At 29.4% G+C, this 21,357-nt stretch overlaps 1 protein-coding gene across 1 annotated transcript in view; it reads left to right on the top strand.

Annotated features, from left to right (window-relative positions):
* Window positions 1-10,605, top strand: part of LOC111640885 (ORM1-like protein 3) — a 32,126-nt gene extending 21,521 nt beyond the window's left edge. The window contains exons 2-4 of the mRNA XM_023386966.1: window positions 237-436; window positions 8,987-9,138; window positions 9,208-10,605. Coding sequence (XP_023242734.1) covers window positions 263-436; window positions 8,987-9,138; window positions 9,208-9,343 — 462 coding nt within the window. The 5' untranslated portion in view covers window positions 237-262 and the 3' untranslated portion in view covers window positions 9,344-10,605. The remainder of the gene's footprint in view (window positions 1-236; window positions 437-8,986; window positions 9,139-9,207) is intronic.
* The last annotated feature ends 10,752 nt before the right edge of the window (window positions 10,606-21,357 follow it).

A 21,357-nucleotide genomic window follows, 5' to 3' on the forward strand; every position in this document is an offset into this window, starting at 1 on the left:
TATATATATATATAATTAGAATAATAGTTTTTTACTGTTGCATTTTGGAATTTGGAATGATGATAAATACTTGTATTTAAATAAAAATAATTTTAAATGATATTCTCTAACTTGCAACAATCTTTTAAAAATGTCAAAAATATTTCTACAAATTACAAGTTATACCTTAAAATTTACTGTATAGAATATTATTTTTAAACTAATTTTAAAACTGATTGATTATTTTTTGTTTTCAGAATAGGTATATGTAGGAAAAATCAAAATGATGCTAGGAGCAACACCAGCTGAAGTGAATCCAAATAGTTATTGGCTAAATAGTCGTGGCATGTGGCTCACTTATGGTTTAGGTGTTTTAGCACTCCATCTGACTCTTCTGAGTTTTCCTTTTCTTAGTGTAGCTTGGGTTTGGACATTAACTAATATCATTCATAATGCAGTAAGTACAGTTTTTTGAGTTTACATTATTGTACTAAATGATGAAACACATATGTATGAATAAGTATAAAAACTTTAATGTTTTTATACTTAGATTTATTTCTTTACATGTATATTTATACATGTAAAGAAATTTTTAAAATAAATATATGTATACTAATATGAATTATAATTAAGATCATGTAGATAATCTCTCTCATTTTTTTATGAATGTTATTTCATCAAGTGAAACTACAAATGAAAGTTTTTAGTAGCTGTTCATATTTCAATGCTTCTAATATCTGTTTTATTTTTGAACTTATTTAGTTAACTACAGTTTCATCAATTGATTGGCTACATCAATAATCCATTTGTGTATCTGTATAATTTTTCTGGCATTAGAAAATTATATAATCAATATGAGAAATAAATTTTCAATAACCATCTGAAAGAAATTTGCACAAAAGTTTTGAATAATGTTTCCTTTTTATGATTTAAAGAGGGAAGAGTATTAAGTTTTATTTTTGCATTGTTGAATAATAAATAAAATTTTAAGAAACATATTTTGTAACTAGTGATCATGTAAAAGTTGCTCTTATTTTGTTTTATGTGAATAAAAAGTTTATTAAAATTAACTTCATATTAATTAAAGTTAGATTTGAGAATGAATTACAGTTGCATTTCTTATGTTCACTTTCAAATAAAATGTAACACAAATCATGGAGTTAATGAAATGTTCAAAATTTTTCTTAGTTCTGGGTATTATGCAACTTTCTGTAACTTAGGTTTTTTAAAAGCTAATCTACAAATTATAGAGCCATATTAAAAGAATGATAGATAGTGAGTGATATAATGAAGTAATATTTCAAAAATATATCATGTAGCTTTAGGACTCCTAATTTTTTCATGCAAACAGAAATGTTTTTTTCTTTTTCTCCAAAAATCTTAAGAAATATACTGTTTTATTGATAATACAATAGAAAAAATAATTTTAAAATAAACACTTCCCCCCCCTTTTTAAGGTTTTGTCAGATATTGAATATTTAATCCAGTATAATTCGAACAGTGGTTGATTGAACAGATTTTAAATTAAAATTATGTGGAAAAGTTTTTGCATTTGTTAGAATATAAATTATATACAATAATTAAATATTATTACTGATTTACATAATTAATGATGATAAATAAATGAAACAAAATAGGGGAAGTTTTTTCCATCTTTTAACAAATGTAAAAAATTTGCAGATATTTATTAATTTAGTTTAAAATCTGGTCAACTGCCTGTTTCAATTTGTACTGAATTTTTAATGTGATGAAGCTTTAAACAAAAAAAAGATGAGAGTGCTTATTTTAATGCTTTTTTTATTTCATTATATTGTCAATAAAACCATAAAAAATACTGTCAATATTTTTTTAATGTTTTTGTTGTCTTTCCTTTGTTAATGATTTGTTCCTTGTTGGTCCAGAATTTTTATCTTCAGATTTCTTCATTGAAGTCTTCCTCATAGTTAAGTTAAAGTTTTCTACAAAAATGATTTGATTTTCATCTACAATAACATCATCAATTGCTTCATCTGATGAAACATCAGTTTGTTTATCTTGAATATCAGTTACATTTGAATTTCCTAATTTTTTTGAACAGATAAGTTTATCAAGTGTTTTGAATTCTCTTTCATTCAATGTCTTATTTTTTATATCTGAACTTAAAGCATATTTTGAATATTTAGATAGAATTTATATTTTCAACACTGTTTAATTTATTCAATGTTATGTCACATTGAGAAGTCAATTGAAAGTCATCATGTAAAATCTGTGTATAAATTTTGTTTTGTACATCTTTCAGTTTTTCGCATAACCCTGGACTCCAAATAAGAGTGCATATGACAATAAATTCATTATCATCAAACTAAATACAGTAGACTCTCCCATATCCAAACTAATGTGGGTGGGTGTGATCCAGATATTAGAAAAATATGAATAAGGGAATGTGATAATTTTAAAATAAGGCTGTAACATGTATTTCTATGTATAAAAAAAAAAAATGTTTATTTTGACAATTACAACTAATTTTGAAAGCATTGTGTTAAAGTTGTTTGTTTTTTCTTCTTGATTTTCTGACGAACTGCAGCATTACGCCAATACCTCATCATTATCACATCAGTGGTGATTATGCTCTTTTATGAACTTCAGAATAGCCTCAATGAAAAAAATTTTAAATTTAAACACTGCAGTATGGAAAGGTAAAATTCAGAGTAGTGTACAATATTTTTAAACTTTTAATTGTCGTTGATCAGTCTAGATAAGGTAGTGTCTTGATATGGGAAGGTTGGATGTGGGAGAGTCTGCTGTAGTTACACTGAGAATGAATATTCCTCATCCTTAGATATCTAAATAGTATTAGTATGTTTGTTGATAGGAATGTAAAAGATATTCTTACTCCAAAATATTTAATTTCATTAATGATATTTAATTTTTCTTAATTAAAGAAAAAAGACACATGCTTTTTTGGCAGTCTGCTACTATTCTGTTACTAAATACAACATAAGATTGTCGAAATTAACACTTAGATCCTTTTCATCATAAAATTTTTCCGTAGTGAAAATTTTCCTATGTAATGCTGCTTCAATAGATGCAATTAGAACAATATTGTGTAATAAACTTAAAACAACATATATACATAATTTAAGGAAAAAATAACAAAATTAAATGTCCTAGTAATAAACTAAAACACAAAAATAATTAATAAAATATGTAAATACTGAATAATAAAGTGAAAATTACATTTACCAGTTGCACACTATTGAATTCAGCATCTTAAACATGGTTGCCAGATCTGCCATGTGTACTGCTTACAGGCTTTACATAAGTTCCATTTTCATTTCAATGGTCAATATTACAGCCTTCCTCTTGTAGTGTCAACACATTTCTTGGATGCTGTGGTTAGTAAGTAAAAGTGATATTGGGTTGAACAAGAAATTTTTGCATATTTTTAATGCTGCCTTTACATAGATTTAATTGCCTGGGCAAGCAGGAAGTGAACTCAGGATTCTGGTATGAGTTTTGCAGTTTTTAAAAAAAAAATACCCTCATTAGATTTTGATGATTTTGGTGTCAAAATGCTCAGTGGAATCCTGCATAAAATAATTTCTGGAAAATATAATTAACTGTGAGATAAGATATAATCAAAAAACAAAAATGTTGACTTTCACCTCTTTGACGCTTAATAACAAAAAGCATTTTGAGATTTTTGGGTGCTGTTTTTTTTTTGTTTTTTTGAATATAAAGCCAGAGAGTTGCTTCGTATTTTTTGCAGAGTTTGGTGAATGTAGGTTGAACCATGGAAAAGTTATCCAAGTTCAAAGAAAAAGGAATCGGGTTTACGTCCTATGTGGATGGTCTCCATGTGCTGCACTTGCTCTCATTGTTACAGTGGCTGTAGTGGCAGTAGTACTGTCTCATCCCCACTAGATGGCATCTTTCACTAGTTCTAATAAGAGGAGAATTTTCCACAATTTTCTCCAATCAAAATATTTTGGAACTTTCTGGAATATCTCTCTTGCAGTTTGTGATAGTGACATTGTTCTAGAACCTTCTGGAACTGGAACACAAGATTGGACATGTCTAGGATTGTTGAAGAATGAGGGGGAGACAGTTCCCTCAGTCGAGACTAGATAAAATCTCAAACGCAGCTGGTTTTAATGAGTGACTTCAATTTATTGAAGACTTTTCCTGCTTAAATGTGAAATGATTTTATTTTATTATTGTTTTTTTAGTATTACACTTTTCATCAATTTTTTTCTTTTATCTAAATATATAAAATTACTTGTGTTGACTGATTGATTCGTCATTGCCCAGGGCAAACCGCTGAACCTAAAGAGGTGAAATTTAGTACACAGTTAGGGTACGTCATGGAAACGCACACTAAGAAGGGATTTTTCAAAATTCCCCCGCGGGGGAGAGGGAGAAGAATTAAGGCTTAACCGGAAAAATGGCTTCTACTTTACTATTTTAGATGTAATTTTTTTATTTACAACTACGTTTAGTCTTCATTGAGTACTTAGGTGTATTAAATTGATAACATTTCAGACATTGTTATAAATATTTTTATATATTTTGATTTTTTAATCAAATGTTTGAACCGTTTTAAATTTGAATTTGTTATTGCATATTGGTTCGATTATAGAACGATTGTAAACATTCCAGAAATTGATCAAATTAAAAACAGTTCATTTGATTCTCAGTGGTAGGTATTATATAACAATTACTATGGTTGTTGAAATACTGAATATAAATGGTGTTCGCTTGCAAAATCCACATGGGCGAAGTTGCAGGTAACAGCTAGTCATTTATAATCTTTCATTTATGGCATATTACTGCTCAAACTGCTCACCCAGGCTAACTATATCGAGAAACATTGTTTCCAATTTCTCATGTAACTTACTTTACTACTTATAAGTTGTGAAATTTAACACATTACTCTTAATTTGAGATTGTTGTTTTCAGGCTTACTTTATGCTTCAGTTGCATTTTTCACTGCTCGTGCAATTTGAATTTTGAAGCATTGTTTGAACTCTGAAGAGAATTTTTGTTGAATTCAGTGTTTGAAGTTAGAGTTGCTCAAAGTACAAGGAAACAATGTATTTATTAATTTTCTGCCTACTTGATAGGATACCAACTTACTTTGTAACTTAGGATTACCACTGAGTTGTAGGCTTTTCTGTCTAAAAGTAAGCACTTTTTTGCTTTTCTTAATTACCGTATTTTGACGAGTATAAGTCACACTTTTTTTACTACTTTTTGGGGCTCAAAATCATGGTGCGTCTTATACTTGACAGGTAACCATTTTTACAGTGAAATTACCTACAGTAGTGGTCCACTCTAGGGACCAACCTGTGCAGTGGTCCGTTAAGCAGATGGTTCCTCAACCGAATGGCTAGAGTATCTAGATTATCAGAGTAGCGACACACGAGTCATCGCCGCCATGTTCTGTCGACTGTCATCACGTGAACTCTGAGTTTACATTAAGAAATGACGATTATTTCAGTTTAATAAAGGTATCGATTAATCCATCCGTCATATTCTTGAATAAAAAAACGAATAAAATGCATCTGTAGACAATCCCATTAAAACAGTTTTTTTCTAAATTTTTTGTCTCAAAATAGGGGTGCGTCTTATGCTTGACAGCGACTTATACTCGTCAAAATATGGTAATTTTAATTATATTAATGATATGGATAGTTTTAATAATGATGTCAACACCTAAGGTATCTGGATGCAAGGGTGAAAACAAAGCTAACTAATGAATAAAGAACATTTTCTTGAAAAAATGCTGAAAAGTTAGGTCAGATTTCTTTTCTATTTACAATGCAATCACATTGATAAATTATTGGATGAAGATACAGTGGGTGATCAGTTAACAAACAAATTGGATAATGAACACTTTTGCGAAAGATTTTTATGTTCAGACAACAAACACTTCACTGAACAAACACAAGAAGAAGCGACATAAAATAATGAATACTGATTGGTCTTTCTTTGTCTTCAGGCAACAAGTCTAAACTTTTCAAAGTGCAGGAGACGTCGACGCTCAACCCAGTATATAGTATTCCTTCAAACTTTGAAATTCTCCCTTGTAATTCCAGCCTTTTATTTTTCTGACAGAAACAACTTTATAGTATTCACAAGACTGTTGGGTGGGCACTTAATAAGTTTTGCTTGGGGTTTTTATTTTTGAAATGTGATAATATAAGAGCAAAGGTAGAGAGTGGGCAGAGGATGTCTGATGTCGCTGGGCAGTATGGCTTGAACAGGACTACAGTAGCCCGCAGATCAATCTTGCCTAAGAAAGTTACTGTACAATCAAGAAGACTCAAGCAGCTTAAGGAGTAACAAAAATCACATCTGAGAAATAAAGAACATTGAAGAGCTCATAATGGAAGCTGAAATGGATCTGATGACAGAACACCACCAAGAACTCTTGAATGAAGAACAAGAAGAAACTTGGTGAGATATGTTTTCTTCTGAAAAGGAGAATTAATGTCAATAACTGCTATTAAACATTTTTTTGAAGACGTGGGAGGAAGGCGGAACATGTTTTAGAATGGCATCCAAAGCGGGTTACGGTTTAATAGGCTTAGGGATCTCTACAATTACAATGCTATTAATTACTTCTGAAAAATCCTGAAAAAAAAAAAGAGAGAAGCAATCAACATTAGACAGATTCTTTAACCCCCACAAATGGAAAAATCACGATTGATAAAAATGCAAGACTGTACAGTACATATATGTACAGTACTTTTATTATTGCATATAAATAAATGTAGTAAGAAAGTGTATACTGTATATATTTTTATTTTTTGGGGTCTCCAGAACAAATTAATCAAATTCCCATAAAAATCTATGGTAAATCGATAATCGGTTAATGAACAATTCGGATAGCGAACAAAGTCTTGGAATGGATTATGTTTGTTAACCGATCAACCACTGTTTTTAAAAAAAGCTTCAAATTTGTAATGTGAGTGATTGTTCATAACATTCTCCGGTGTATATGAGGGATAAACCTATATTATTATGTGAGTTAAGATTGAATGACCAGATATTTTTAAATATTTAAAAAATTATCCATTTAAATATTCACAGAAGCAATAAGAAATTCGAAACCATTCTAAAGCTTAGTTACTTTCAGTCAGCTTTTTATGTAGTTATCATATCTTTTTAATTTCTTTTGGTTCTTCTTTTGCTTGCAGGTAAATGTAAAAATATTGATGTATATAAACAGGATGATTTGAGTCAGTATGGATTTCCCAAGAATCTTATCAAAACACAAATTAATAACTATAAAATTTACTAATAAAAGTGTGCAAGGCATTAAAATTTCTTTTTGATCTAAGAAGGGAGATTCAAAATAACATGTTTAATTTTTAATTTTAAAATTTCGCTGGATGATTCTGGAACATTTTAAAGAAATAAATGGTGATCAACAAAAGTTTTCGGAAGTGACTGTCTTTTTATTTAAAAAAAAATTTTAGTTTATTAAAATGCTATATATATATATTATATATTCTCAGGATGATTACATTCTCTGAAATAATGTAATATTTACTTATGTATAATATCTCCAAAAATCATTTGACTTTTACAACTTGATATATCTTCAAGTAATTAAAAATTGAAATATTATTTTTAGTAAACTTCAGCAGTATAGATTTCTTAACTGAATTCATGTAATAATTGTATAATTAGTAATCTTATGTGAGCACTTTGTAAATAAAATTAAATAAATTGTAAAATTAAGTATAAATGAAGCAGTGATGTCATTGAGAATCCAATGAAATCATTCCCCTAATTACATTCTTGAGTTTAATGTAACTGAAGAAAGATAAGATCATAATATCTGAATTAAGCATTATAGGTGGTTTTTTAAATTGGTAATTTAAGCAAATTGAAATTTTGTTCAAGATTTTTATTTTGTACAACAGTTCTATAAACTTTACGAGGTCTGTTCAAGAAATATGCAGACTGTTCGAATTGCACGGCTCCAGTTTATTCCAGGGGAATCAGCTTGGTGTCGCTAAGTCTGTACAGATCGTCTGGTGATAATGCCGTTTCCGATCACAGATATCTTTATTTGTCGATTAGCTGCAAGGTTTTTAGTGAAGTGCAATTTTTTTGTTTGTTGGATTTCAGAATGAATGACCTGATGGAGCAATGACTTGCTGTGAAATTTTGTGTTAAACTTGGAAAATCTGCGACTGAAACATTTGCTATACTCAACCAGTGGGTGGATGAAACGTCCCCAGACCAAAAAAAAAGCTCGCTAAGTTCAATTCAGTGTCAAGGTGATGCTGACAGTTTTCTTTGATGCTAAGGGTGTTGTTCATCATGAGTACCTCCCCCAAGGCTCCACAGTGAACCAGACTTACTACACTGAAGTTCTGAAACATCTGAGGGATGCCATCTGTCGCAAAAGGCCAGAAATGTAGAGGAGTGGCAATTGGTTTCTCCATCATGACAATGCTCCAGCCCATTCAGCCCTCAGAACTCGTGAGTTTTGGCCACACATTCTATCACTGTTCTTCCCCACCCCTCTACTCACCTGACCTTGCTCCTTGTGACTTTTTCTTGTTCCCCAAACTCAAAAGAACCTTGAAAGGAAGATGATTTGAGATGATTCCCGAGATTAAGGCAAATGCGATGAAGGCGCTGAAAGACATATTACAAAAGAAGCGTATCAGGACTATTTCAACAAGTGGAAACACTGTTGGGATAAGTGTGTGCGTTGGGAAGGAGAGTACTTTGAAGGGGACCCAGACATGTAACTTCTACATAAAGTACATTTTGTTTTATGACGTCAGTCCGTGTATTTTTTGAACAGACCTCGTATTTGTTCAGATCATTATATTTCATATCATTTAAAGAAACATGTATACATAAAACTTAGATGTATAAATAGCATAAAAGAAAACTTTTAATGCTTGATTGGATTTACAATAATGTACTTTGTCATTGTAATAACAATATATATGTATAATAATGATTTTATATTTTTTATAAATCATTTAAAAATTTTTAGGCAATGTTTATTGGACTTCATATTGTAAAAGGAACACCATGGGAACCTGGTGATCAAGGAGAAGTGAGGCAGCTCACTCATTGGGAACAAATAGATAATGGTGTTCAATTTACAGCTACTAGAAAGTTCTTGACAATGGTGCCAATCATTTTGTGAGTACTAAATTTATTCAATGTAATATTTTTAATAATCAGAATTATTAAAAGTTTTTACCTCTTCAGATTCTTTTTGACAAGCTTTTACACGAAATACGATTCCACACACTTTGCAATCAACTTCGTGTTCCTAATGCTTGTACTGCTACCTAAGCTTCCTCAGTTTCACATGGTGAGACTTTTTGGAATAAATAAATATTAATATGGCATCAACAAATGGACTGACTGATACCAAAGATTTATCAATTAACGCACGCTGTGTTTTGAGGAAAGTGCGACATATAGTATATCTATATAAACGTCACGGTTGAGGGTTTCCTTTGTAAACTTATGCTTCTCCCTCTGTTGTAAAATAAGATGATAAACAATTATGAGTCCCCTAAATTCACAAATTTTTAACTGTGTAAAAATTATTATGGGGATAAGTAAAAGGATTTAGTACTTCCTTTAATACAATGCAATTTAAACTGTATAAATATGTTAGTTTAGTGTGACTATGTTATATATATAAATATATATATATATATAGAATATGTTAATCTTTTTAAAAATAAGCTGTTAAAATATATTTTCAATGATGTTGATAAACTAATTGCTTGTAATATGATTATAAAAACACAAAAATTTGTGAAAAATTACAAATTGCAAAATTTTCTTTTTCATTATTGATTTCAGAATTATATTATTTAAATAAGCAATAACTTTTGGTAAAGAAAAAAACTCAGAACTGTGAGAAACAGCATTCTGATATAATTTTGTGAGTTTTTACATTAAAAGTGGAAAATGAAAACAAAATTTTCTCAGTAGTATTCGGGAAGTTTACAAAATTATTGTTACACAACATAATACAAAATTGGTTTTTAATGTTTAATAAGTGGAAAAAATTTTTTACATAAAAAAAAAAAAATTTAAAATTGTATAGTAGTAAATATGGAAGACGATTGTATTAAAAAATAAAGATTTTTGATTTAACCACCATGTATATTTTGTATATCCAATAATGAATAATGCATAATAATCGGGTGAACTGAAAAACAAAAATTCATTTATGAATTAAGAACTATATTTTCAATGGAAAGTGCTTTTGATGTTCAATAAAATTCAATTCAGATTATTGTTTGTATTTTTTGGTATTAGAACTATATTAAAAAATACAAATTTTCTCTGTATTAGTTTGATTGAAACATACATTCTTGCTGTATGTATTTTATTATAATATATAGTGCTATGAAATAACCTAATTGTTTTATAAATTTTAGTTTATGGAATTTTTAGTAAACATTATTTATTTGAAAGATATATTACACTTTTACAACATGATGACAAAAGTAGGGTGTGAAAATATCAGTTTCTAACTTTAAATTTAAAACTTTTATTTCTAATTAGAAAATTATTCATTGTCATTAGAGAGGTTGAGGCGCATGTTTTAAACGTGTACGTGTGACGTTCAGCGGCGCTTTCCCGTAAGCCTAAAAGTTTGACAATGGTGTTTGGATAGTCGGTGGAATCACGCTCGACATTCCAAACACCATCGTCAAACTTTTAGGCTTACGGAAAAGCGGCGCCAAACGTCACACGTACACATTTAAAACGTGCGCCTCAACCTCTCTATTTATTCAAGGCAAAAATGAACAGTTATTTTATAAAATGCAGATAAAAATTTTAATAAATTATAAATGTACACAAATTCAATAATATGAGTAGCGAGGATAGCTATCTCTTCTATTCTCTATTTAAATTCAACATTATTTAATTTATAATCCATTATTCCTAATAGATATTGCTCAAACATACTACAGTTTGTATGATATGTTGCCTCACATATTTTGCAGTTGATTACTTAACTTTCTTGGAAAATGTGCCTTTAAATAAACATGTATTATTTAATATCAATGCAAGCGAACAGCACCTAATGGCCAAATTAAAAAACTTACTACACTATAAGATGACTTCCTAAGCAAACATTTAATGATTTACATGATAAACAGTAATTAATTACATATATGAATTCTTTAGTTGAAACTTTGTTAGAATAAAATGCTGAACAAAATTGTTTGAGTTTGCGCTAAATAAATTATGAAGAATAATTTTCAAAATTTCTAAAGTTTAAATACAACAGTATTACAATTTTACCTACATCCTGACATCATATTTAAAATAAATATTTCTCAAATGATGTTTACAAAAAATTTCATAATTATGTACATTAAATTACCTTGTGTAATCTATGAAAACTATTTATTATTCAGTGAAGAAATGATTCACTCCTTAATATATTATAAATAAATAACACATTAATTCATAGTGCACTTTTATCATTAGATATTCCAATATAGTTTTGCTGTATATGCTGATTTTTATTTTTAGAAAGGTGATACATATTTTAGTTGCATTCTGCTATTTCATTTCAAATACAAATGCGTTTAAAAATATTTTAAGTAATTATTTTGTTACTTAATAAATATTTTATATCACAAGCAAATCATATAAAATGAAATTTGAACCAGACAATCTACAGTTTATTATAACTTAAGACAATGCAGGAAGAATTTTTCTGGCACATTTTTTATGTATATTCACAAAAAACAAAGTTTCATTATTGGAAATTAATAATCAGATAGACCAAATAAAAACCAGTAAAAGAACTGATATTTATTTTCTCTCTTCACAATGCAAATTGTATGTTTGTATTTAAATTTTTTTTGCAGGCATTTGGAAATGAAAAATAAATGAACTAATATCTTTGATCACCAGAATTGTATTTTGACAAGTCTCTAATTTTAATATACAGTCGACCCCCCATAACACTGTTGATAATTCAGTTTTATATGAATTCCATGTTGTACGAGTCACTTAGATTTTACAAATACGTGTGCCTGGCTGTGAACGGCTCACATATTTGTACAACATGGAATTCATATAAAATGGAATTATCAACAGTGTTATGGGGGGTCGACTGTAATTTTCATCTCCAACAATTTTTACCATTCACTAGAATGAATGAACATTGTCTATAAATGGCCTTAAGTGTTTTTAGAATACTAAATACCATAATTAGAAAGCTCAACATCTTCACTTAAATCATTTTCAAACAGTTACATAAATATGTTATACACTGTTTAAATATATTTCTATTACTATAATTATCTTTAAGAAAAGTTTTAATTATTTAAAAATTAGTTTAATGATTTTAAAATATTAAAGTGTCACTTTCCTGAATATGACTGACTTTGAATTTTTTAAAATAATGCCATACTTTTACAAAATGGCAAATTTTGTTGTATATTTTTTACACAATAGAAGACTATTGAAGCTTATCATAATTTAACTTGGGCTCTGTGCCAAATGAGTTTTGCTCATTGTACTAAATATTTCCAAAGTAAAATTGAAAAATTCAATGTTTTTTCATAAATCTTTTGTAGTTATCTAAATATGTATTTTAAATTGAATGTAATCAATGGAATCATCATTTCTTTATGTGGAATGAAATAAACTGTAGATTGGAAACAAGTGGCTTGTAAGTTATTTATATAAGTATAAACAAATAAATCGCCATTATTATTCAAAATATTGATGTTAGAAAAGTCATAAAATATATAATGTTAAATCAGTGAATATAAGATGGCAAATGAAGTTGTTAAATATAATTACACAAGGTCAGCAGTTACAATAAAAAAAATTATATACACACAGTAAATCTGATCAAAAAAATCTGTTCAAAATGGAAACCTGCTAAATCAGAAAAAATATTTACCATATGATTCTGGTTTACACAGGTTTTACTGTATGCATAAAAGTCAATTATGAAGTCGGCTTTTTGAAAATATTTTATTCTTTAATACATTTTATATAGATTGATTTGGTATACAACATGCATACTGTATAAAATATGCTAAGGCAACATTTATTTCCAATTCATAGATACATATATTCAATTCTGTCCTTTGTAGTGTAATTCTAACAAAGACAAAGTATGAAATCACACGTCCCATTCTCTCATCATGTGATTTTGGTTTTTTGAAATGGTTCAAATAACCATGTAAATTAAATACCTTCACAGTTATTCATTTATGCATGCAAATTTCATTGACAATGTTTAATTAAATGTAGTTTTTTTCTTTTTTCCTTTACCTGTAACAGTTTGTCTTTACTTGGGCACCATTTTTTTTCAAAAGAAATAACATTACTGTAAATTAAATTTTAACCAGCAGGATAGTCTATTTGTTATTAACAGAAATTAATAACAAAATTAAAAATAACTGGGATGAAAGTGTGTCAATTTGAGAAGTGTTTTTTGTATTGTGGATGGTTAAGCTCAACGGATGAAATTTTTCTCCTGCCATAGTGGCAGGGGGTGTCACTACGGCAGGAGCAAAATTGGACACATTTTTGTTTCTAGTTACTTTAAATGAAATTAAACAATAAAATAGATGCAAGATTCATCTACATTAAATAAGCTACAATATGATGCACAAAATGTAATTCATAAGTACTGTACCTTAAGTTAAAGCAAAATCTATTTCCAATTTGTTATTCTGTATAAATACAAGGGGTGTTCAAAAAGTATTGGACCTTTATTTTTCCTGCGTAAACCAATGATGCACGGGAGGTCTCTTTTGGTGGAGTTGTGGAGGGGATAGTCATGCACAGTCCTGAATTTTTTCCCGCCTGCAGGAAGTGTCAGTAGCTGGCAGTTGGCCTATGAGTGAGGAAGTGTAGTGAGCGCTCGTTGAATTCCAGTAAGTTAGAAAATGACTGAACAGTGTGAGCAGCAATATTGCATTAAATTTTGCCGAAAGCTTTGCGATACCCAAGCAGAAACCATTCGCAAGATTCAGCAGGCTTTCGGGGATGATCCTCGAGGCCAAAAAAAGCGCGGCAGGTCTGCAGCAATGTCAAGGTCATGTTGACAGTTTTTTTTTTACTCCTGTGGGGTGGTTTATCGTGAGTACACACCACAAGGCCAAACCATCGCAAAGGAGTACTACCAGGAGGTCCTTCGTCATCTTTGTGATGATGTGCGATGCAAACGACCGGATCTGTGGTCGATCAAAACTTGGCAGCTCCATTGTGATAACACATCTGCCCATTATGGGCATCTGATTCAGGCTTTCGTCACCAACCACAACACTCCTGTGGTTCGTCACAGGAGTGTTGTGGTTGGTGTTGTTGTGGTGGTCACTCCATACTCTCCCCACATGGCTCCGTGTGACTTTTGGCTATTTCCCAAGCTGAAAATGCCGCTAAAAGGAACCCAATTTTAGTCAAGAGAAGACATTGTGTGGAATGCGACGGACTGGCTGATGGCCATTCCAAAAGATGTGTTCCAGCAGTGTTTCCAGCAATGGCAGGAACGCTGGGAGAAGTGTATATACTACCAAGGAGACTACTTTGAAGGGGATTAGGGTTTTGTACCTCAAAATCAATAAATGTATTTTTGCTGACCAAAGGTCGATACTTTTTGAATACCCCTTGTAGGTAGACACAGTAGATGGGTGCAATTGTTTAGATAACATGTATAAAACATTAATAGAAACATTTGTTCTTTTAATCAGTTTAGAATGTGTGTGTGTAACTTCTAGAATTATTCATTTGATTCCATTTACAGTATAGTAAATGTTTTGCTATTGAGATGGCTTTTCATAATTGCTTGTAATTTGTTGATCTTAAATGTATTATTATTTCAAATTACCATAATTTGCAAAAAAATAAGATATGGAGCAAGTAATACTTAACAAAATATCATTTTAAATTATAGTCCAATAGACAAGCCTCTAGAATGGCTCATCACTAATTAAATCTTGTGGCAATAGTTACGTAGCTTAGGAATATTTTAGTAAGTACAGTATTTAGGATTGTTAAAATTTGTAACTATGTAATGCTCTGCTTCTACAAGTTGGTTAAAACCCAGTAAATGTCATGTTTACCTCCTAAATATGTTTATGATGATTGTTATAGTGTAACAATCATCATAAACATATTTAGGATAAGGTTACATATTTAGGTTACATTGATAACGTAAAGAATGTTCATGTAACTGGTTTAGACCTGAATGAATACATTTCAACACCACCCTTTTTGCAACCTTTTCCAACCATAATTTTGTATCTTAAAATCCATTCTTTACTTATTATACTGTAATTTGCCTTCAGTACTTTAAACACAGAAAATAATCAGCAAATTTATCTGAATGATCTGTCAATTCAATAATCATGTTATTTTCAAATGGGATAAAATCCAATGCCATCAAAGTATCTTCACAGTAGTTTTAAAGGCCAGATGGCCGAGCTGTCAAGGTGGCAGTCTACAGCTCTGGGGACCCAGGATAAAAAAATTCCCAGGAATTTTTCAGGGGTCCATTCCTCACCACCAGGCTGCCCTTTATGGGCTTGCTAAAAGAGGCCCTCTTAGTACTCACAGGGCAGAGTTAAAAAAAGTATCTTCATAGTTCATACTTTCTCAACCGATGATAAAGTAAGTAAAACTGGACTTTGTTTTTATATTCTATAATCAGATTAACACAAAAAATTGTTTTGATAACACTGTTTTCTTCAGTGTAATAAAAGCCATAACAGCGTTTCTTCAAATTCATTCTGGTATGGTTCTCTGATGTTGATGTAGACTACTCGCAAACTACTAAACTGTGGTTGTCAGTGGCCATTTCCTGAGACATCTGATTGCAGCAAAATCACAAATTAATCACAGAAAAGTGGCATGTGAGTTGAGCCTTATGTTGTAAAACATACTTATTTTACAGTAATTAACATTCCAGATATTAATTTATTTTTGGTAAACATATATTAAATAAGTTTTTCTCCTCTTTAGATCATTCATTTTCACTTTATTTCTTTCCATTGCATAAAAACTTTTTTTTATGGTGAAAAATATGAAACTAAAATTGCTAAGGGCACAATTAAACAATTATTGAAACATCATCATAAACCAGCAATGACCAACACAGAGCACTTTGTATCGAAAAATTTTAATAGTAATTCATTCCCATTCTTTAGTGTATTCAGGAAGATAAAGAATAAATTGTGTGTGTTACATAGAGTTGACTAAACTAATGATATAAATAAAACAATGCATAACAAATATCACAAAAATTGAATTGCAAACAAAAATTTATTTCACATGTTCACAATCAAGGATACAAAAGGCACTGTCATTGACAGCACGACAGATAAGTTATTCCTGACGATATAAGCTAAAGTTATTTAATATGCATTAACATGTTCCATTGATCAATACAATCTTTTCTTGTTTGGACAATTGTGCTTTCAATAGATGGCACAAGTTACAATCTCTTTGGGCTAGTAGGAATGTTAATTAAATCTTAATATACAAGGACTTCCATATTTTTTGTAACAAAATGTGCAAATTTATTTTTAATACTTTTTCAATTAAATTTTCGAATTCTTAAAGAATGTTGGAAGCATATATAATTTATTAGTATTTCAGTTAAATATATCCAACACCATTAAAATGTCACATCAACACACATTTACATAGATAACATGTAAAAGTTGCAGGCTAATTGTATTTAAATCATCAATATTTTCATTTAATATACAAACTGCTTTACCAAACTTTAAAATCTTGTAAAAGATAAATATTAAGAAACTGAAAGTTTTCAATTATGTTTTGAAAACCTTATTGATCTTGTTAATTTTAAATAATAATAATTAAATTAATGTGAGTAAAATTATAACTGCACATAATACAGGAGAAATTGTATACAGGTACTCCTCACTTAATGACTAGGTTGTTAAGCGAATTAGACATTAAACTAGGAGCTTAATTGTTGTTTATTTATTCTGGATAAAGAAAAGAACCGAGGAAAACTCCCATCTTAAAATTTTAATATGTAAGAGATACATTATTTTTATAATTTTTACTGATTATATCAAAAAACAACATTCAGATTAATTAAAAAAGAACAAATTTATATTTGTACTTTTTGTGTATAAAAAAAATATGTAGAGATCCCGGAGATTGCAAACAATTTGTCTGGTAAATACTGACTGGCTGTAGGGACTAGACTAAGATTAAGAAAGCGGATTTGCACTGGAGAGATCTGGTTATAAGCCCAAGTGGCCTTTAAGTGAGGAGTAGCTGTACAATATTTTTCATCAATGAACTGAAGTAATATTTAAAATACTAAGATTTTAATTCTAATAATTCTAGTATTTAATTAGAAACTTGAGCTTGAATAAATCTTATTTAAATAAGATTATCTAAATGCAAATTGTCATAAATCAGACAGAGAAATCATGTTCAAATTGAAATCTCTAAATTAATTATTTCCAAATACATCATAGAAGGAAAATATAAGTTTCTATTAAAACAACTATCAACGTATTCAAAAGAGTGAAGAGATACTACTAAATTTAGAACTATTTCAAACTACCTGCAAAAAAATGGTAAATATACAGTGATACCCCAAACTTACACAATAGATGGGACCAAGCGCAATAACCGCATAAGTCAAATTTGCGGAAGTTGGATTTTACACAAATTGCGAAATTATACCCCAAGTTTGCAATTTGTGTAAAATCCAAGTCGGACATATGTAAGCTAATAAATGTTCTCGTTAATCTTATCTCGTCTTTTGATTCGTTCACGGTTACAAGAAATCACCACATATATCTACGGAGACTCGAGAGACTAACAAGCACAGAAATAAATAACACAAAATAAATTGTAGCTATGTGACAATTCCGCGCAACACGACCGAACATGTAAGCTGAATAGTGAGGTGGAGTGAGTAATCAAGAGTTGCATGGCGCTCAAACAAAAGACAAATCGACGAGATTTGAAAATCGCGTAAGTCGAGGTATTACTGTATATTCTATTTAGACCAAATCATTTTAGGGATATGTCATTCTATCATCACCATTAAAAACTGTATTCTTTTCATATTCTAAAAACCTAAGATTATTATAGAAACATGCATATTTTTCAATCATTACAATAGGACCTTGCTTAACTGAACCTTGATAATCTGAAATTCTATTTAATCCAAATGGGAGAAATCTGAATCTCTTTCTTGCTTTCTCTCAAAACAAAATACCTGTCTGTGTACATGCCACCCATAATATACAGAGTACACAAATCCTGAAATAAATAAAAAATTTGTTATTGGAATAGAAAATAAAGGCTAGTCTGTTGTTTACTCCATGCTAAATAATCTTTGAAAACCTTCACATGTTAATAAATCTACTTCTTTCTAATTTTTTTGAGAACTTACAAAATAGGATGACTGACATAACTCAGTGAACTAACATAAATGAGCTCATCTAACTGAGAATTAAGAGAGTCTAAATCCCTCACTGCTTATTATAGAAAGGAATTTGTTAAACAAAATTTGTTGCAAGGACATGATATAAACAATGTAAATCTCAAGTGAGAATCAAATGCATGCCAGAATCAGGAAGTTGAAACTTGACTCTGATGCTCGTAGAACAAATAAAATTTGGGGAAAAACATCACATTATAATCATTAAAATTCTTGATGACAGGAGAGAAAATATAATTGTCTAAGATGGAACTTTTATACTTTCACTTGTATCAACATCAGTTGGGGAGAGATGTGGTGTCAGGTGAATATCTAAGCTCAACCTTGTGACCTGATCTGATGGTTTATTTTTTGTTTCCAAGCAAAATTACAATCAGGAGACAATGGGAAAGAGCCAGAACCAATCAACATAGTTTACTCAGGAACAAATTCTTTAAAAACCCTGAACTTCAAGGACAAATGAGCTTCTTTCTCTGAATGTTTTAAGTGCCAAATCTGTTTTTGTGTTGTGCTGTCCCCCAAACCTTTGCTAGTTTTGTCAGATCAACATCTCTTATTTTCTGAAGCAACAGTGCATTGTGGCTGTTGAAACAACTTTTTTTCAATTCAGACTTCTTCTTTGATAAAAGTTCTGACAGAAAAGTAAAGATTCATTGGACTTCATCATCACTGTTGTATATGCCAAGATCACTAACTTCCTTTAGGCTCCTTTTGTATCAATGAGTTTAAATTGAAAAACGGTCAAGACTTGTCTCAGTGTATTGGTCAACCCACACACAATTTCTCGTTTACTGTCCTGAATGCAAATTTTAGGCTATAAATTGACACACACAACTATAGGATATTGAGAAATCACACATTAATGTAAAAAAAACCCAAAACTTTTTTCTCCAATGTAACCTGAAGCATTTGCTAATCTGAATAGGTTTGGGTCCTAATTAGTTCAGAGTTGCAAGGTTGCAAGAGCTGCATCAGAAAAACAAATGCTGTGTTTGTATTCAAATTTCATAATATTAACAAATGCCTTTAATCTTTTTATATATAGTTAGTTCTCTTGAGAGAATTATATTTAAAAAATTATCTAATGTAATCAAGAATATTACATTTTATTCTAATCCACTTTTTTTCTTGTAACAAATATTTTATGTTGTTATTAAAAAGTTGTAATCATTGACTACAACTTTTTAATAAATAATAAACTAAGTTGTTTCCTTCTTATCTTTTAAAATAATTGATAAATTTACTCAAGTAAGAGTAAATCCATATGACCAAGTAAGCTTATATAAAGAAACAATAAAAAAATTTTCGTGCGCACCCCATAGAAACAATTTATAAATTATCACTTTTTTTGTCTATTTTAAGTCATATTATGAAAAGCAACAGTTAGAGAGCAAAAACTGTACATTACTATATTATAGGAGAAAAAGAGAGTTTCTACATCTGTACGCAAAAAGTCACGTAGTTTAAGATCCTGTAAAGTTCAACATATAATTACTAAATCAACTAAATTTTTTAATTTAAATAGTTATTTTTGAAGTTTAATTAATTAAACACTAAAATGTTAACATTTTAAACGTTCATTCAAATACAACATTAACTAATTTTTGGTGAAATTCAATATTAAATATATTCAAAATAAAAACTAAGTCAAGTAATATGAAGTGTGTTATAAACAAAATTTACAACAGAAAAATAAGGCAATATTAATTTTAAAATATTTACTTTAAATGAAATTATAACTATTACAAACTGTTAAAAAAACAAATTTAGGAGTGATTTAAATGGTAGAACATACTACAATAAGAGATGAAGGCAAATAGCTAAATTTTCATATCTATTCTCATACACTAATTTAAATGCCTTTTAATATACCTAATTAAGAACCATTTTTATGTGGATAACCTGACATATGTACTACAGCACCAACACTATTTTCCATTTAAGGAATGATTTGCTTAGTAATATTTTTAAATGTAAATTATCATTTGATTTTTTTTAAAATCATTTTCCCCCATTTTCTGAAATTTTATCAGATAAATACCATATGTACAGTATGCTAGTTTTTTAGAGATATGTTTTTCCCCCCATAAGCTTATGAAAACTCACTTTAACAATTATTGAATAGCTTTAACACACACATCAATATACTGGTCATCCCATAAATTTACCACTCAAAATATTAGGGGTTAAAATATATCTTATTACATGACAAAACAACAATCCTGACATCTGATTTGACACACAGTATTCATTTGTAATTTATAAAAAATATATATACACTCCACACCAAAAATTATATAATTATAAAGGATATGTCTTTTGATATAATTATTGTAATGCCAAAAGATAGTATACTTTATATTATATTTGTAATTTAATAAAATAAATGAATGAATAAATAAAAACATCCCTAATTATTTTGAGCAGTGCTCTGGCCAACAAGATTGATTACTTGTCATCATATTTACTTTTATTAACAATAATAATTTTAGCAGATTATTTAGCAAATACTATATTCATAAATTAGATCATGCTAATTTGTGTGTGGATCTTATTGCTATTATTCACCTATTTTTAACTATCAACCTCCTCCTCTAATGTGAACAACAAANTTTAACAATTATTGAATAGCTTTAACACACACATCAATATACTGGTCATCCCATAAATTTACCACTCAAAATATTAGGGGTTAAAATATATCTTATTACATGACAAAACAACAATCCTGACATCTGATTTGACACACAGTATTCATTTGTAATTTATAAAAAATATATATACACTCCACACCAAAAATTATATAATTATAAAGGATATGTCTTTTGATATAATTATTGTAATGCCAAAAGATAGTATACTTTATATTATATTTGTAATTTAATAAAATAAATGAATGAATAAATAAAAACATCCCT

This window comes from Centruroides sculpturatus, unplaced genomic scaffold, assembly GCF_000671375.1.
Source record: "Centruroides sculpturatus isolate CEXI.00-Female unplaced genomic scaffold, Cexi_2.0 scaffold1545, whole genome shotgun sequence".
Classification (NCBI taxonomy): Eukaryota; Metazoa; Arthropoda; class Arachnida; order Scorpiones; family Buthidae; genus Centruroides; species Centruroides sculpturatus.